This window comes from Montipora capricornis, chromosome 14, assembly GCF_036669925.1.
Source record: "Montipora capricornis isolate CH-2021 chromosome 14, ASM3666992v2, whole genome shotgun sequence".
In the NCBI taxonomy this organism is placed as follows: domain Eukaryota; kingdom Metazoa; phylum Cnidaria; class Anthozoa; order Scleractinia; family Acroporidae; genus Montipora; species Montipora capricornis.
In genome coordinates this window covers 47,487,621-47,504,299 of record NC_090896.1, presented here as the reverse complement: position 1 = coordinate 47,504,299, position 16,679 = coordinate 47,487,621, and the positions used below count along the sequence as shown (strand labels likewise).

General features: G+C 37.3%; 1 protein-coding gene across 2 annotated transcripts in view; it reads right to left on the bottom strand.

The window, feature by feature from the left end:
* Positions 1-15,664, bottom strand: part of LOC138032195 (tudor domain-containing protein 7-like) — a 34,009-nt gene extending 18,345 nt beyond the window's left edge. For both annotated transcript variants that reach the window (XM_068879808.1, XM_068879809.1), the window contains exons 1-16: positions 14,795-15,664; positions 13,522-13,569; positions 13,031-13,059; positions 12,349-12,482; positions 12,197-12,236; positions 11,254-11,302; positions 10,939-10,996; positions 10,004-10,121; positions 8,045-8,302; positions 7,771-7,855; positions 5,934-6,198; positions 5,740-5,846; positions 4,470-4,570; positions 4,142-4,202; positions 2,985-3,187; positions 1,815-1,924 (exon numbers count right to left, since the gene is read on the bottom strand). In XM_068879808.1, the coding sequence (XP_068735909.1) occupies positions 1,815-1,924; positions 2,985-3,187; positions 4,142-4,202; positions 4,470-4,570; positions 5,740-5,846; positions 5,934-6,198; positions 7,771-7,855; positions 8,045-8,302; positions 10,004-10,121; positions 10,939-10,996; positions 11,254-11,302; positions 12,197-12,236; positions 12,349-12,482; positions 13,031-13,059; positions 13,522-13,569; positions 14,795-15,578 (2,450 nt within the window). In that variant the 5' untranslated portion in view covers positions 15,579-15,664. The remainder of the gene's footprint in view (positions 1-1,814; positions 1,925-2,984; positions 3,188-4,141; positions 4,203-4,469; positions 4,571-5,739; positions 5,847-5,933; positions 6,199-7,770; positions 7,856-8,044; positions 8,303-10,003; positions 10,122-10,938; positions 10,997-11,253; positions 11,303-12,196; positions 12,237-12,348; positions 12,483-13,030; positions 13,060-13,521; positions 13,570-14,794) is intronic.
* Between the last annotated feature and the right edge of the window lie 1,015 nt (positions 15,665-16,679).

Here is a 16,679-nt window from a genome sequence, read left to right as displayed (position 1 = left end):
TACAAAAATCCGAAAATAGTAGCTTACCTTGGAATTTAAGGAACTCAATCATTTCTCCGTTGTGAGAAATGGGAATGTTCAATTTCCTTGTGAAATACGGAATTGCATGTTTTTCCTGGCGTTCGTAATTTGCATAAACATTCGATTTTTTCGTCCAATTGGACCCTTTGTCCCATATTCTATGCGTCCAAAAGAAAAACGAGTGCGTCCCAGGGCGCAATGACGCACTCTGGCAGCAGTGAGTGAAACACGTCCTGGTTGACGTACAAGGTCCAGAAATGGCACACGCTTCCCTCAAGCTTTGATAAGCAGCTACGAAATTCTTCAACAACATTGAGAAATAACTTACCGAGAAAACAGCAGCAGCTACGAGATTCTTCAACAACACGTCCGCAGCAGCTACGAAATTCTTCAACAACACGTCCGCCAACACCCGATGTTCGATGTTCGCGAAGAAGACAGAATTTTGTGTCGCATGAGGCACAATGCTTTGTGCAACGAGAATGTGACGTCATAACTGCCCGCCCGATAGAAAGCCCAAAATGGCACACGCTTCCCTCAGGCTTTGATAAGCAGCTACGAAATTCTTCAACAACATTGAGAAAATAACTTACCGAGAAAACAGCAGCAGCTACGAAATTCTTCAACAACACGTTCGCCAACACCCGATGATCGCAAAGAAGACAGAATTTTGTGTCGCACGAGGCAGAATCCTTTACGCAACGAGAATGTGACGTCATAACTGCCCGCCCGATAGAAAGCCCAAAAAAACCTCAGAGCTTTCGCTAGCGTTCACAGGAAACCCACGAAATTAGGAAGTGTTCTTCGAACGCAATAACATTCAGTTAGCCTAATTAGGCCTAAATAACATTTAGGTTAGCCTGTTTACGGTTAGCTCTCAATAATAGTGAGGGTAACGCCATATTTTTCCCCTGGTCTGCACGGTCTGCACGGTCTGCACAGTCCACAGTCTGCGTTTTGGGGTGATCGACAAGCGGGTGCCCAAAGGGCGCAAGCTAGGCATGTTCCCGTAGGAAATTTTTGAAATTTAGACACTCACAGATGCAATTTAGTGAAATCTGGTGGATCTTATTGACACTTGCATGGTGTCTGATAAGAAATACTGGAATGTTAGTTAAATAAACATTTCATGTGCACCAGGCAAAAAAATATTGCGGAAGTGAATTTGTACGTCAAACAAGCATTTTTTTAAGCCTTTATATCATCTCCAGTGACTTTACTTTACAGCTAAAATTGTGTTGTCTGTTTTTTTTCTGTCTCACCTGTCGTTATAAAAATGAGACATTTTCTGACTGGAAGGAGACGGTCAAACTTTCTGAGGAGGTGGCTCATTGAGCCGTTGACCGGCCGGTTTTGAGAAGGCTGTAAATAACTCGCCATTGTGTCATTGAAACCTTAAATTTTGTTAAAAGTAAAGTGACTTGAAGTGAACCAAACTTTTTCTGTAAAATAATACTGGTGATCCACAATTTAGCCAAGCAGTCTGATTATTCTCTAATAATGGAAATTCCTCTAAATTATATCATTGTGTCAAAGTCCTTGGAAGCCTATAAACTGGGTTTATCAACTGGGTTGATATGGTAATTTGGCCACTGTAAATGTCAGCTTTCAAACTTCTTTACAGTAGGCGAGTCACCATATCAACCCAGTTTCACTTCCCAACCAATGCAGCACCACAGTTTCTTTAGAAAGTAAACTACCGGTATTCTATGCAAAAAAACTAAATTAATGTTGTTTTAGCTAATAATTATGATAAAGATATAAGCATCTGTAATAAATAAACTAGCACTTACTTCCTTTTTACTTCAGCCACAAGGTCTTTATTCAATGTCAACCGTTTGAGCTTAAGAATCACCTCTGAATTCTTTGTCTTTGGAACACCATGCAAACTGAGAGCAATTGCCTACAGAATCAACCCAGGTTTGAGTCTACTTTGAATACAAAGAAAACATAGAATACCTGTACATCTTGAAAGCAGAAGGAAATTATACACAAAAAAAGAAAGGAATAACAAAATGATAAAGGTACATGTAAATAACATTTTGGCTGTTCATTTAAAGTTCAAGTTATGGGGATTAAGTCCCACATCCTGAGACAATTCCTTCAACAAATGAAATGCTAACTTAAAGATATTTATGCCTTTATTTTTGCACTTTATTGCACTTTTCGTAACCACGTTTGCTCGCGTCTTTCCTTGACAACAACTATAAAGCTCATGTGTTAATGTACTAAACACTTTAATTAAAATAAAATGAAACTACCCACTTTTTCAGCAAAGGAGACAACAGAATACCAAAAGATAGAAGTTATCCTCACACAATACCAAAACAAAGAAGAAGAAGATGATGATGATCATTAGGTATCATGGAGGAGAGTAAGGACAAACAGCGATAATCATGTTGTGAATATTAAAGAGGGAGGATGCCATGGCTAGAAAAAGAAAGGACCGACTCAGAGATGCACTGTAACTGTCATATTATAATAATTATTTATATAAATTTGGATCAATCATTTTGGTTGGTTTGGTTGATCAACTTTTTTAACTATCTCAGAGTTTTGTTAAATGGTAGGCTTTCCTTTTCTTTGCAAGTGCTTACCAGTAATTTAAACTGGTTGGCAAGCTTAATTTAAAGAAGTCTGATAATGATGACCTCCTGGAGTAATTTGTCATTTTCAGTCTAAGAAGGTTTGAAGTGCTCTAACAGATGCTACAACTAAATCAACCTACGCTGGTATGTGGTTGAAACTATTGATTCTAAAAGAACATAATAATTATTAACCAACTGGAGAGATCTCCTACAGAACCCTCTGTTGGCAATTGTAGACCATTGTCACACTGAAAGGAACAAACACCAAAATTTCTCTGACTTTGTTCTTTTAGCAATCAGCAATGTTATTGGTTAAAATGTGTGTCTAATCCAAAATTAATGTTGATTTGAAATGACACATCCTGATAAGCAAACCTGGAATGGCAATTCCAAAAATCTTTGTGGAATACTCTTTAATGTTGATATAGGCACTGGTCCAGTCTCTCCATAATCCACATATTCGATTTGCGCCTCATCTCCCTTGAGTTTAAGCACTTTGACCCTATACCACAGGCCTTCTGCATGGATTTCTTTTGAATAAACAGCAAATATTCCACCAGGAGTAATTTGGATTGCCTCTGAAGGAAGAAAATAATAATTTAATGACATTTATATACATGTAAATATATTTTTTGGGTTGATCTAAACAGTAACTGCTGCTAAGAAGGCTCAAGGTCTGGCTATATAGCCATGTAACGGTTCAGATCCTTGTTGAATGGAATGCAACCCAGTGAAAGCATATATTCTTTGAGGGTGACCAAAAACACAGTCTTAGTCACATGCAAACACGATACCCTATTTCATAATCTTTTGTTTTTATTATTAATGCTGCTATTAAAGCCTTGCTGGGACGCGCAAAACTTTGAGAGAATATTTCAACCAAAACAAAGCCAGTAGGGCTCATAAACATAACAACACAAATTGACCGCTGTTTATGAAAAATGATCAACTAAAATTCTACACCTAAATTCTGTTAGTTGGCCAGATAAAGATTAGCATTGTGGAAGAATGTTGTCAGCTTCAAAGGAAATCAGAACTCTCAAAGAGAAGGAAAATATAACTTATTCATCCCAAAAACCTACAAGAAATGTGCTCTCAAAATACCCACTTGCAAACCCCTCCAAATAGACAACCATAACAAGTCTAATGGAAAATTCATCTGTGCTTAAAACAAGCTTGAAAGGGTCTAATTGGTTACTGCCACAGATAAACACGAAACGTATTGTTTTGGGGTTATCTATTACCCTACTGACTCGTCAGGCACCTTACCACTACACCAGCTGACGAGTAAAATCGTCTGGCATCAGACAGAGCAAAATCTGTTAAGTTTCATTCCCAAAGAGTCAGTGGGTTAATGGAAAGAACAGAGGAATCTTCCAGTTGATGAGTAAAAATATTAATCGTCCGGCGTTCGTTGTCAAGTCTCACTCCCAGGGGTCAATGGGTTATGGAAAAAGCAGGTCACATTTTCTTAGTGATACATAATCATTGAGCTCTTGTGAATATGATATGAAGCAAGATTATTAACACACCTTCAGAATTTGAGTCTTCGTAATGACACAGCATGCTCTGTTCCAAGGCTGTCAGTTTTTCCTACAAAAAAAAACAACAACAACAACAACATTGAAGGGAGCAATTAAAAATTTATAAGCCTTCTTTAAAATGAAAAATAAAGGCAATAGAAGGCTTGTCACAAATCACCTACAGCAGGGTCTTTTTACCACCCATTGCCATAAGAATACATGTATACTTGTATCCAGCTATAGTGCTCCGCAAAATTTTTACTTGGCAGGGAATCATTATAATAAATAATAATAATTATTATTAAATTATTATAACTAATACAATAGCCACACTTACTGAATAGTTTTCTCCTGACAGATTGACACAAATGTTGTGTGTGCTGTGAACATTACAAACAAACACATCCAGGTAATCCTCATCTGGAATTTGAACTCTCTCTGCAAATAAAAACAAAAAATTTAACTGAAAGCAATGTCACATGTATACACTGCTTAATGTTCTGCGCAATTTGAGTCACAACCATTTTCGCATTTGTACAAAGAAATGGCTAGATAATACCAGACAGGTGCTATTTTACCACAATTTTGATTGATTGATTGATTGATTGATTTATTAATAATTGAGAAACAGGTGTTCAACTGTTCCAGGAGGCCAATGAGAAGTGGGATTTGAAACTCTTGTGAAGGCTGTGCTCTCCGAAATGTTTTAGAGCGTCCAAAGCTCTGAAACTTTGAAAACCAAGGTGTCCATCAGCAATTAATTTTAGTACTAATTTAAGAGCCCCTTGTCACTCATGGGCAAAAGTTAGTCACTAGTAGTGGCCACAGGACACTGCTGGGCACAGCCCTGGCAATGATGGAAAGGCATTGTGGACAAATGATTGGACGATAGATGTCCAGTTGTTCTCATTAACTGGGGAGCAGTTAAGCACTATCTTAATTGTTTAAAACTTAAACAGCTCAAGAAGTGGTAACAAAAAGCCTCATTATATTACAATTTCAACAATATTCAGGATTGTTTTTAATCTTTAAACTGGGTGATATTGTCTGGTTTTGACCAAATACTATGTTCCTGCATTGATCAGGGGATGTCCCTCCCTGTCAAAAGCCTCATCATCATTGTACAGTATGTCCCATACCATGTGAAACATAAGTGGAGTGGAATTCCCACGTTTGAGTCCAAACTCAGATCCAGTTTTTACAGCATAACTATTAAACATGGCAACTGAAATAAATGCTATCACTTCTCTTATCGCCAACTTACCTGCCTGATGGCACATGCTCTGTTGACAATAGTCACAGAGGAGTCATGGATACTACAACAAATTCAGATAAACATGTGTGGATGCCTTGGGGAAATTTGATTTGAATAGGTTACATATGGACATAAAAATTTTTGAATCCGCAGAGAAAAAGTGTATTATCATTAATTAATAACGAACAATTTATTGTTGTTTCCAGACAAGATGTACAAATGTACTATTATTATGTTACCGCAATGGTAAGGCCTTGCAAAAAGATGGCCTTTATTCAATTTTTGGAATAGCTAAAAAAGAAACAAGTTAGTTTTCTCATTTTGTGCTTTTGGCAAATTTCCAAACACTAACCAGGAATTTTCTGGACCTCTTCTTCTTTGGAAAATGACCTGTTGATAAGGAAAGGCCGTGGAGCACTTGCTACTTTTGCCTCAGTTTCCATTGTTTCTTTCTCAGTTCTGGGAAAAAGATACATAACATAAACCATTTTGAATTTCCATACAAAGCAAAACAAGACAGTGTAGCTCATTCATATTTATTAATACCTGGCATAAATGGGGGCATGGACAGAACTTGCTTGTTCGTGAGATGAAGATGAAGATGAGGACGTCGTCGTGGTGATAGAAGAAAATGAATCTGTGGAAGATGAGCCAGTCAAGGATGAGGATGTAAAAGATGCACTTGTACTTGTACTTGTCGACAATGAAGCTGATGAACTGTCAGATTCTTCTTTTATATGGCCCTCTTTTTGCAACACAGTTCTGAGGTCATTTCCAGTAGGATCCTTGAGTTCAACATACAAGTAATGACCTGAAATATGTAGTGTAGGATACAATAATTTTAACATTCTGTCTTATGTCATAGAGCAGCATTTGTTTATATCTGCAAACAGTTCTTTCCTGAACTACTCTTGACATTATTTTATGATAATTACATTCTTTCTTTGTCACAATTGCTTTTTTTATAGGAGGGAGCAAATGTTACTGTAACAGTAGATGTTTTGCTTCTTTCAACACCTTTCAAGAAGTTGTAACTATTATTTGGAAAAATATTATCACAACCTGATGGGCATGACCATCCGAAGTGGCTGAATTTTATTTTCATTCAGAAGAGCATTGCCACAATTTAAGCAAAACAGTGCCTTTATATTGCTGTACACTTAAAGGAGGTTTTTGGTTACTCAATAAATAATGTTATGCTAACCACTGTGTAACGAAAACCAATGTGAGGCTTATCTATTTTTCATGATGGCCAATGATTCTTCCTGATTCGTTAATCTTGTTTACTTAGTATTACATCCACTCATTAGCTTTACAAATGGAAGTATTTAGTAAAAATAGCAGCATTTTGCCAGGAGTCCCTTAATAGTCTTTAGAGCTTATTGTCTTAAGTAGAGTGCGTTTATTAGTAAGAAAGGTTCTTCAAAGTCGTCCTTAGCTCTCTAGAGATCAAACCAGAACCGATGTGAGTACTTCAATTCTCATGTTTTTAAAAGTACTTGTCTGGGACAATAGTTTCGTAGTCCTCAAAATTTTGTAGTTCCTTTTAAGTGTAGATCTTACACATGTAAGTTTGTCACATTGACAACACCCTAGTCTTTAAATCTCGCCTTTTGTCCTTTCAGTACAAAAATACAGTTATAGTAGTCAAAAACGTTTTTATAAAGTCTTACAGCTGTAGCTTTGTTCCTGCTTCAAGACATTTCTAGTAACTCTCCCACTGTCACATTTCACTTGCTACGGCATTTCTGCAAGTATGTGTACTGCCAATTCAAATAATTATTGTCATCATGTCCATATATTGATTTTGTACTTCCGTCAATAGTATTTTTGCCCTACTCATTTGTTATTGATAATTCCTTTCATGTGCTAAGGAGCATCTCAATTTTTTTTTATCGGTAAATCAATTTCGTTGTTTTCTCGTAGTTTAGTTTAAAGCACTTTGTCATTGTGAAACTATAATTGGTTTGTGTGTTTTTCACACATTAGTGATTATCGTGGCAACCCACAGACACAGTCAAACTTAGTAATTAGTTTGAATAACCTTTGCATTGTATTTCAGTTTACATTTGAATAGCGTCCACTAAAATTAATCACCGACAATCCATGACAATCCGTGATTTCTGACTTCATGCAATAATTAGTAAAGAATTTTCTGCCCCACTACACTCGAGATGTTTAGCTGTGACCTAATTGGCTCTTCAACGGTCACTGTGAGCCTGGTGTTTACACAATGGAAGTAAAGAACCCATTGTTTTCACAGCCAATCTAGAATTGCTTAGAACAGACTGAAGTAACAATAATAATTATATGAATCACATCAACAATCTTTTTACTATAATTATAGTTTTTTAATTCTATTCTACTGAACATCAAGGGCTACCTTCAGTTCTCACAACTTTCAAACTTAGTGTTTCCACATCGCAAAGCTCCTTGAATCTTGCTATTGAAGCATCATTCCATTTGTCCTGCAACATAGTTATATCAAAGGGGAGAATTAAGTTGGAAAAAACTACAGAACAGTGAGAAGCACCTGTGTTACGAAGCAAACCACTACGTAATGTTCCTGAAAATTATTACGTTTTCGGAAAGAATCTGAATACATAAAACCTTACTACTGTGAACTACCCTTGACACTTTATATCTTCATATCTCACCCCACTTGACGATGCTACACCTTCCAGTGCGCAAAGTACAGCCATCATAGGCAACTCAGCATGGTCTTTCCTTAGCATGCACAACCGCGATAAAGGCAGTGATTCATGGTTGCCATAATCAACATAAATGACTTCCACCATGTCTCCTTTGGCATCGCTTTTTGTTATCCTGGCACGATACCAAGCATCATCCTCAGTAAACTGAGCATAACAAAACATTCCTTGCTTGGCTGTAGGAAGGACTTCGCTTGTATTGGACTGAAATTTTAGAAAAAATCAAGAAAGCGGTAAAACCATTTTTACTAGTGTTACAAGGATCGGAATTATCTGGAAAGTTCGCTAAGGTCAATGTCATGCAATGTGTTGTTTCAAGAATTTTCTAGAACTGAGACTCATCAGTTTCAAAATAGTTTGTGACTCATACGTTTAAAAATAGAGTTTATTGTAATAGCTGTAAATAGTAACTTTTGGAAACTTCTAGACTCTCTTCGGATACTATATAAGTGGCTCTCTGGTCAGGTTGTTGTTGTTGTGATTCGGGACTTCGTTCCCTGTTTGTGATTTCCAAGTGATATTGTGTGACAAGTGACAAGTGAAGGGATTTCCCCGTTCGTGTGAGATTCTGACTTTCTGCTGTCAAGACTAGAATTGGTTTCTGTGGAGTGCGATACTGTGAAAGAGGTCTTCAGGATGTTTTTATGTCAAAGAGAAGGACAGTACTTTGCCTGTGGTCAGATAAGCATAGTGAAGCATCTAGTTAATTGTAGTGAGATTGTACTAAGAGTAGTTGCTAGCTTGAGTTAAGTTTTCTCCCGTTGTTTACAGTTAAATAAATTGCATTTCGTGGAAATAGAGAGGTTATTATTTTTCTGCCAGTAATTAGTTACCGTTACGGTAACACTAGTCACAAAAACATTAATGAATTGCAACAAAACTGAGACAACAGCAAAAAGAGCATGTACAGTCACTGTGTGAAATGTAGGACAATATCGTCTCTCCCAAAAACAAGATTTAAAATTAACTCTTTCTGTACACAGCCTCTCTTCTACACCACACCTCCCACTTGCACACATACATGTAAGTGCACAATCTGTCCAGTAATTCAAATCTTACAGTACAGAGTATACAAAGTCTGCTACGAGCCTAAGGCACTCTACGTGTACAGTACAGAGTACTAGCACAAAATACGTGTAGCCGAAAAAAAACGATTTCACTGTAAGTATTTTAAAAAAGAGTCACTTTTACGGCACCGATTTTGGCTTAAATTTCTGGTTAATTTTTTTTTTGCCGAAAAAAAAAGATTTTACTGTAAGTATTTTAAAAAAGAGTCACTTTTACGGCACCGATTTTGGCTTAAATTTCTGGTTAATTTTTTTTTTGTTACCGGTAATTTTCTGGTTCCATTCAGATATGAAAACAGACAGTTGGTTATACTGCGTGAGTGTTCTCCGAGAGTCGTCACTTGCTCTGGGAGTGAGTGCTCTTAAAAAAAGAAAATTTAATGCGAAAGACTGCATTACAGGAAAATAAGCTGGTAATCTTATTAGAATGTCTAAAATGATGCAAGCAACTCTTCAACTCTAGCTAGTGGTCAGCACAGAATTGACACCAGGGAGCCCCATAATTACATGAAGTCAAACTTCAATTCCCAAGTTCCACTCATCCATGCCGTCTACCTAAAAGTAGAAAGGCTTTTTGAATTCAAGGTAAAAACGAAGGGTAATAAAAGACAATGTTTCGACTGCACTTCAGTCAAATCTCCATTTAAAAATTGAAAAGTATGTATTCTAAGTATAAACAAATTAACACAATTATACTAGAAGAGGTGAAAATGTTGCTTAATAGATGAAACTCTGAAAAAAGAAATAACTAATTACATAAGAATGACTGAAGAGCAGTTAAAACCTTGTTTCTCTGGGCAAAAACCTATTTTTGATTAAAAAATTATTTCAATCTGACCTGGAAGAAAATATTTAGCTTCGTCCCTAAAGCCTCAATTTGCTTCCAGTTGTGCTTATACTGGACAAAAAAATGAGTTGGACTATCAACATGGGAGACTGTGACCTCTAAAACAGACCTGAAAAGACACAATTTTAAAATTCATTAATTCATTAACTAATTTGAAGCCATATAAACCTTTTTTCCTGCCCACAAAATTGACAAATTTAAAACAGATTATTTCAAATCTGAGATTGAAAATCATGAATGAAAACTCACACCATGAAGTAATGATCATCAATAATTATTTTGCTATTGAAATATGGCATTTGGAAGCAATCTTATTAAAATGGCATGCCAACAGACACTCCCAGAAAAGGGGGCTGTTTATAATATGTCGCACGTTGATAGAGTCAGTTACTCTACATGTACTTTAACCAGCCACCAACTTCACATTTTATTGTAACCCCTGTCTAAGGACACTTCCCATTAGACAGAACTGACTGGCCAGACCAGGCATTTGGAAGGACTACATGTATAACTCTATAACACCTTCAAATTAACACACTTCAAGGATGACATATACTCTTCCAGAAGAATGTGAGGGGTTATCATGCTAGTGTACCTTCAAATTGATACATTTTCTTTGCAAACTGACAGGTCTGGCCGGCCAGTTCTGACAAAAGGAAAGCACCTTCAGTGAGCCTGGGAAGATGACATGAGGGCTTCCCATTCTTTTACTACGGCTGTTTTAACCTATTCTGACACTGACTGAAGTATTTGATCAGTAAACCACCCAAACTGGGATTTTGGATCATTTATAATAAGTTTTAGGAAACAAACAAAAAGAATCTTATTGCTTGATTTCAATGAAAACATTACGTCCAACAACCCAAGATGGCTTCCCAATTAAAACATGACCTTCATATATAGCTTACTGTTCGCGAAGCACCTACCCCATACCAGGAAGCTCCTGTGGTCGAAGGGTATAAAGCTCAACAGACTTTATAGATTCTGGGAAAGAAGTTGAAATAATTTTATTAAAGCCTTAAAAAATTGTAATTCCAAGAACAACAACAATCTCAGTCTTTAGTTTAATAACATTTTAATTCATTCAGGTGCAATAGCTGGCAAAATTCACCGGCTGCCGGCTCTTATTGAAAATCCTGCTGATGCCTTTTAAAATCATCATGCTTCTAATCACTTGCAACCCTTGACATAACTGATGAAATTGCATTACAGTATGATGCAATTAAAACAAGTTTGCTTACCCCCATTCATCTCATTACTACTAGCTTCCCGGGGTGGGTCATCTTTCCCCTTAAAAGGAAACAAAAGTTGATTACACAAGTTTATTGAATATGTCCATCTACTTAAGGGTTCAAGGGTTGGATTTAAATGAACATTTGCAAAAATATATTTCAACATCCTCTTGAAGTACATAATTAATGCTCAAAAAAATCTCCAAGCCATGGATGTTTTACTTGCAATACTATTATTATGCTTGTAGGATCCCCTGCTCTATCTGGTAAAACATTTACGTACAATGTCATTAACTGTTTATGTTGCAGGTGAATAAAAATTATGGAAATATTTCACATTGTTGTTACAGGATGCAGCATAGAGAAGTCTGGATGCTGAGTTTCCATGCAGATGTGTCAGGTCTGAGCTATGAAGTTGTCTTTGGTAGACCTTGATTTACCTCAATCATGCTTTCTGAATTGCTGAGTGAAAGTCTACTCCCACTGGGTTTCTAATTGATTCTATGAGTCTTATGTGTAGCAGATAATCTGCGACTAAGCGAGCATTGCAAGTCATACAGGTGAGGAGCATCAAATCACTTCCATGACCCTTAGATTTAGAAAATAAAGTCTTAATTAAGCCTAAGCAAGGTTTAATTAAGGTTAAATTACGGTTTGACTTAGAGTTTGGCCATTATTTAAAACAACATTATTCGTGACACCTCATTAGAGATCTGTGAGCCATGCAAGCCATACAGGCCATGTTACCGGTAAATCAGTTTTACAGTACTACATGTATGCTTGCCTTTAGAATATTAATTCTAAATTAAGCCTAAAGAAAGATCATGGTTAGGTTTCCATTAGTTTTAGCTCATGTGATTCACATGGCTCACTCACTGACTCCCTACTGTGTCTTAACTCTGCTCATCTGAACTGTATGCATACTAATATATTGAAATCTTTAATTTCATACCAGATTTGACGGATAGACTATAACATTGTCTCCCAGATAACTGCAATTTAAAAAAGTTGAGAACTTAGTCAGAGTTCAGTTTTCATTTAAGCAAGACAGTAATCTTGACTTCAATTTAAATGGCATGACATAAGGCCAAAACTCAAACTTACTTTTCACATCTTGCAATAGAGGGTAATTCTTTTAGCTTTTCCAGTATCTCACTGCCCAGTTCTTCATTATACAACTTCTTGTACTCTGCACCAATTCTTTTAAACCAAATTCCCTTGGGTTTGTCATCAATCAACTGCAAAGATACCACACAGCTCAATAACCACTAATAATTTTATTAAGTGGATCGGTATGGGACTGTGTCAGGGATATAAGCTATTCTGTTTACGAAAATGAGATCACAAAAGTCATGTTCAATGTTGCCTTCTTGGCAAATCCTCATGATAATTAACAGTAGTTGTAATATCTGTGCTGTGGCAAAACATTTATGGATTATGAGCAACCCTGGCTGAAAGTAAATTTTGGACAAAACTGTTTGTTCCTGAACATTTGAATGAAAATATTTGATTGCAGAACTCCAAGTTGCAGCAAATCTTTTGTCAATTCAATTACTGTATTTTATGGCCCACGTGTGAAGCAGATGGGCATAAATTTAACTGGAAAAAACAACAGGCTTCGACTTATGGTACTACCTCAAAATACAGTCTTGTATGTTAATGTTTCACTATCTGATTGATGTTAAAGACTATTTTTTACACACAGCTGCAAATTGCTCATTTGCAACAAGGTACACCTGCAGCAAATGGTGCACACAGCACTGGAACAATATACAGTGTACCTCACCTTTTTTATTCTCAAAAATACTTCATTGTCTGAAAATAAGGCAAAAATAGTCTTGTGAAAAAATTGTAAAAATAATGCCATAAACACTAGACTAGAAGGCTTTATGTTTCTCTGGCAATTTCTGCTTTAGACTAAACTCTTTCCAGTACTTGATCTTCCAAACTGTAAATACATTCAGTAAATACCCTAGACCTGGAACTCAACTGGTCTAACGACTAGTTCCGCAAACAAACTTCCAAAGCGGCCATGTCAAAAGCACTGGGATAAGACAAAAACAAGACTACTTTTGAGCACATGTCAATGGTGCAATCTGATTGGCTGCCTGAAAACAGCATGATATTGTCAGACAAATGAGAGGTACAGCCTACATGTATCTGTACTGCAGTAATGGTATTATTGTTATCCAAAGTCAACAAACCACAAAGTTCACAGTTCAAATGTACAGGTATTATATATATCAAATTGTTCAGGGCAAAGTGCAGAAACTGTACCTGGACTCACTGGTTTTTCTCCAGAAATTTTCTTTTTCAAGGATTTATCTAAAACATAAAAAGAAAAATGAATCTCATTTCACAGGACACAAATCATTGAAGTTTCTATACATTGGTAGCTGAAGCCTTTTGGCAAATAAACTGTGGACAAAACAATAATTGGAAAAATAGTTGCTAGCTCATGTACCTTTCATGATCAATCAAGTTAAGAAACTTACACTTGTAAACAAGCTTTACACAACATCACAATGTTGAATGACTGACCGGTGTTCCTCATGCAATACAAGATAGTCTGGGTCACATAACCAAAAAGTTGTTGTTGATCGCAATCTACAATCAATCTCTGTTCAGGAAAGAGGCCTGCCGCCAAACCTCAATGGAAATTATCTTTGCCACATTATAAGCTGGGCATCATTTTCACTGTAGTAGTAGCCTTTTCATCACCACCAAACTCAACGTTTGGTGTACTGGTCAGCACTTTGGACTGTCAATCCCAGGGATACTGGTTGAAGGCCTGCCTCAGCCACCACATTGTTTCCTTAACCCTTTGACGCCTGAACTGGCAAAACCAGCCAGACGATTTTACTTGTCAATGGGCAACCCCAGGAGTCAATGGGTTAAACTCTTGAGAGAGCTGGATCGAGGAGAAAATGACGTCAAAGACTCACTAATTTAAAAATGCAATGCGTCTGACTTCTGAGTACGCTGCTGAATTAATATGCAGCATGGGAGTTTTTGGGCTTTCAGACTTTTAAACTTGTGTTTTGCACATATAATAGGGAGTTTAAGCATGCAACGTTTTTGAGCCGCGGACGGCAACCGGAAGTGAGCTGTTTTTCCTTTTAATTTGTCTTGTGACTACTGCCTTTATATTGTTGAGATGATTATGATAAAAATCTGGGAGGAACTACTGTCCTGAAATGTTCATTTCCGGTTGCCGTCCACGGCTCAAAAAGATTGCATGCTTAAACTCCCTAATAAGCTGCATTTACAACTGTAAGGTAAAAAGTTAAAGTCTCTGTTATGAGCCTGAAGGCTCATTAAAGCTAATGGGTAAATGACGTCACTTTCCCCTAGATCCAACCCTCCTAGGTCAGTTCTGAACGCGAGGCTGTGAAATCCAAAACTTACACAGTAAACAGCACAATCAAAAGGGCAAAAATTTGCCAGTCAGGTGTTTGTAAGGAAACACACTTTCAAAATGTAAAGAAAAAAAAGAAGTTATTTTTTTGTCATAGTAGCACTTCAACCTGAATAAATAATATTGTTATACCTTGGCGAGGAATCAATGTGACCTTTCTGTTACTTGAAGAAACTATTTCCTGTGCTTGTTTCTCAACTTGGCGTGCAATACCCCGCTCCACTACAGTTCTGTCAATAACAGGCTGTGACACCTCAGCATTTTTAGAGCTAGTTGTGTTTGATGAATTGTTCACGTGTACTTGTAATCGTCCGGACGATCCTCTCTGCGTTACAGTTCTATTTGCAGAAGATTGATTAACTACCTTATTCATCATTCGTGGAGGAATGAAACGGTTCGCAGCACCTGAGCGAGCATTACAAGCCCCACTTAGAGAGGCAGCAGTAGTGAATGATCGATTTGTGTTAAATGTGGGCTGGCTAGGCACAGTCACAAATGGTCTCACTGAAAGAAGTGGCCTTGCAATTACATTCGCTCTGTTGGCGATCAAAGGCCTTTTTTCCAACGCCTTCTTAGAAAAAGTTGGTCGCCGAAGTTTAGCTGCCGGTTTAGCACGTTTTTTCGGTTTGCGCTGTTTTGTAGTTAGTTTAAAAATGTGCTGGTCTGCTTCAGTTGGAATTGCGATCACAACTAACTGACCATCCTTGTCTCTTTCCAAGGAAGCCACGTCTGGTACGCTCTTGATGAAATCTGCCAGAGAAGAAAATCCTAGTTCCTCGTAAGGTATGTTAGAGAATGCAAACACACTATACTGTTTGTTAAGTTCGCGAAGAGGGATTCCTCTGGTGCCGCTGGTGATAAGAACAGATCGAAGATACACCTTTGTTAGCTTCCTCTTCTTCTCTATTTCTTCCATTTCTCAACAAGGAGAAAAGTCTTAGTTCAGTTTCTGTTCAAAACATGTGGAGGTCGTCCTGGCGCGTAAACAGGGTCCTTCCGTCCGGGTAATAGTACATGTATGACCTATTGAAGTGTCCAGGGTACAAGAATGACCTCATACCCTACTGGGGCAATGAGTATGCGCAAACCGTTGCTTGGAGACAGCGAGGAGACAGCCATAAGACAGCCATCTTTGTTTACATCTCGCCGCCAATCATATACTCGTTTTCCATTGGTTAAAACCAAACTATTGACGTCATGGTTGGCACATGCGCCTAACTGTGAAACCCTTTCTTTAAGCAACATATTTGCATATTTAGTGGGAAAAAAAAATAGCTTTGCACGCTTTGTACGTACGTTTTTCCCTTTTGTCCATTTCTTTGCCATCGTCAGCAAAAACAACAACGTGAAATAAACAAATTTGAGGTTTTATGAAGAACGTCAGCACTTGAGGATAAATGTTCATTTTCTCCCCAAAATTAAGCGCCGTTCTGACCAGTGCCATTTTTGAGGAACTAACACACCCTTGTCATATGAGAAAGGTTGAAATGGTCACAAACTGATTACAGGAACGTGAATTTATATTTTAAGGACGTTCGCGCCAAAATCTTCCTACGGTGAGATTTTCTTCATTTCTCGCCTAGAGTTAGGTCATAAAGTACTTACTCCAAAAATGAAAAAAAAAGGGGGCCACCGACTTTGTTTCGGAGAAAATGGCAGTAGAAAAATGCCTTAATTTCGAGAAATCGGTCATAATAGCGAGATGTAGGCTCATCTGCTCATCCATCGAAAATCATAAAAATAAACTGTTGGAGTGAAAGTTTTCATGCATAGGCTTTTAGGAGTGAGATTTTTAGATAATTGTATGCCGCTAGGGATGTGGTGAACAGTAGAGTTCATCCTCGACGAGTGTTTTCGTAAGCTCTATCCGTTGCAACCACTACCGGAATTCGATTGCACGAGGAAAGAAAATGTTAAAAAAAGATAACTTCTTACGGTGAGAATTTTTTTATTTCATCATATTTTGTAGATAGTAAGTAAAGTAAGTGATTCATGATTTAAAAAATAGGGGTCACCG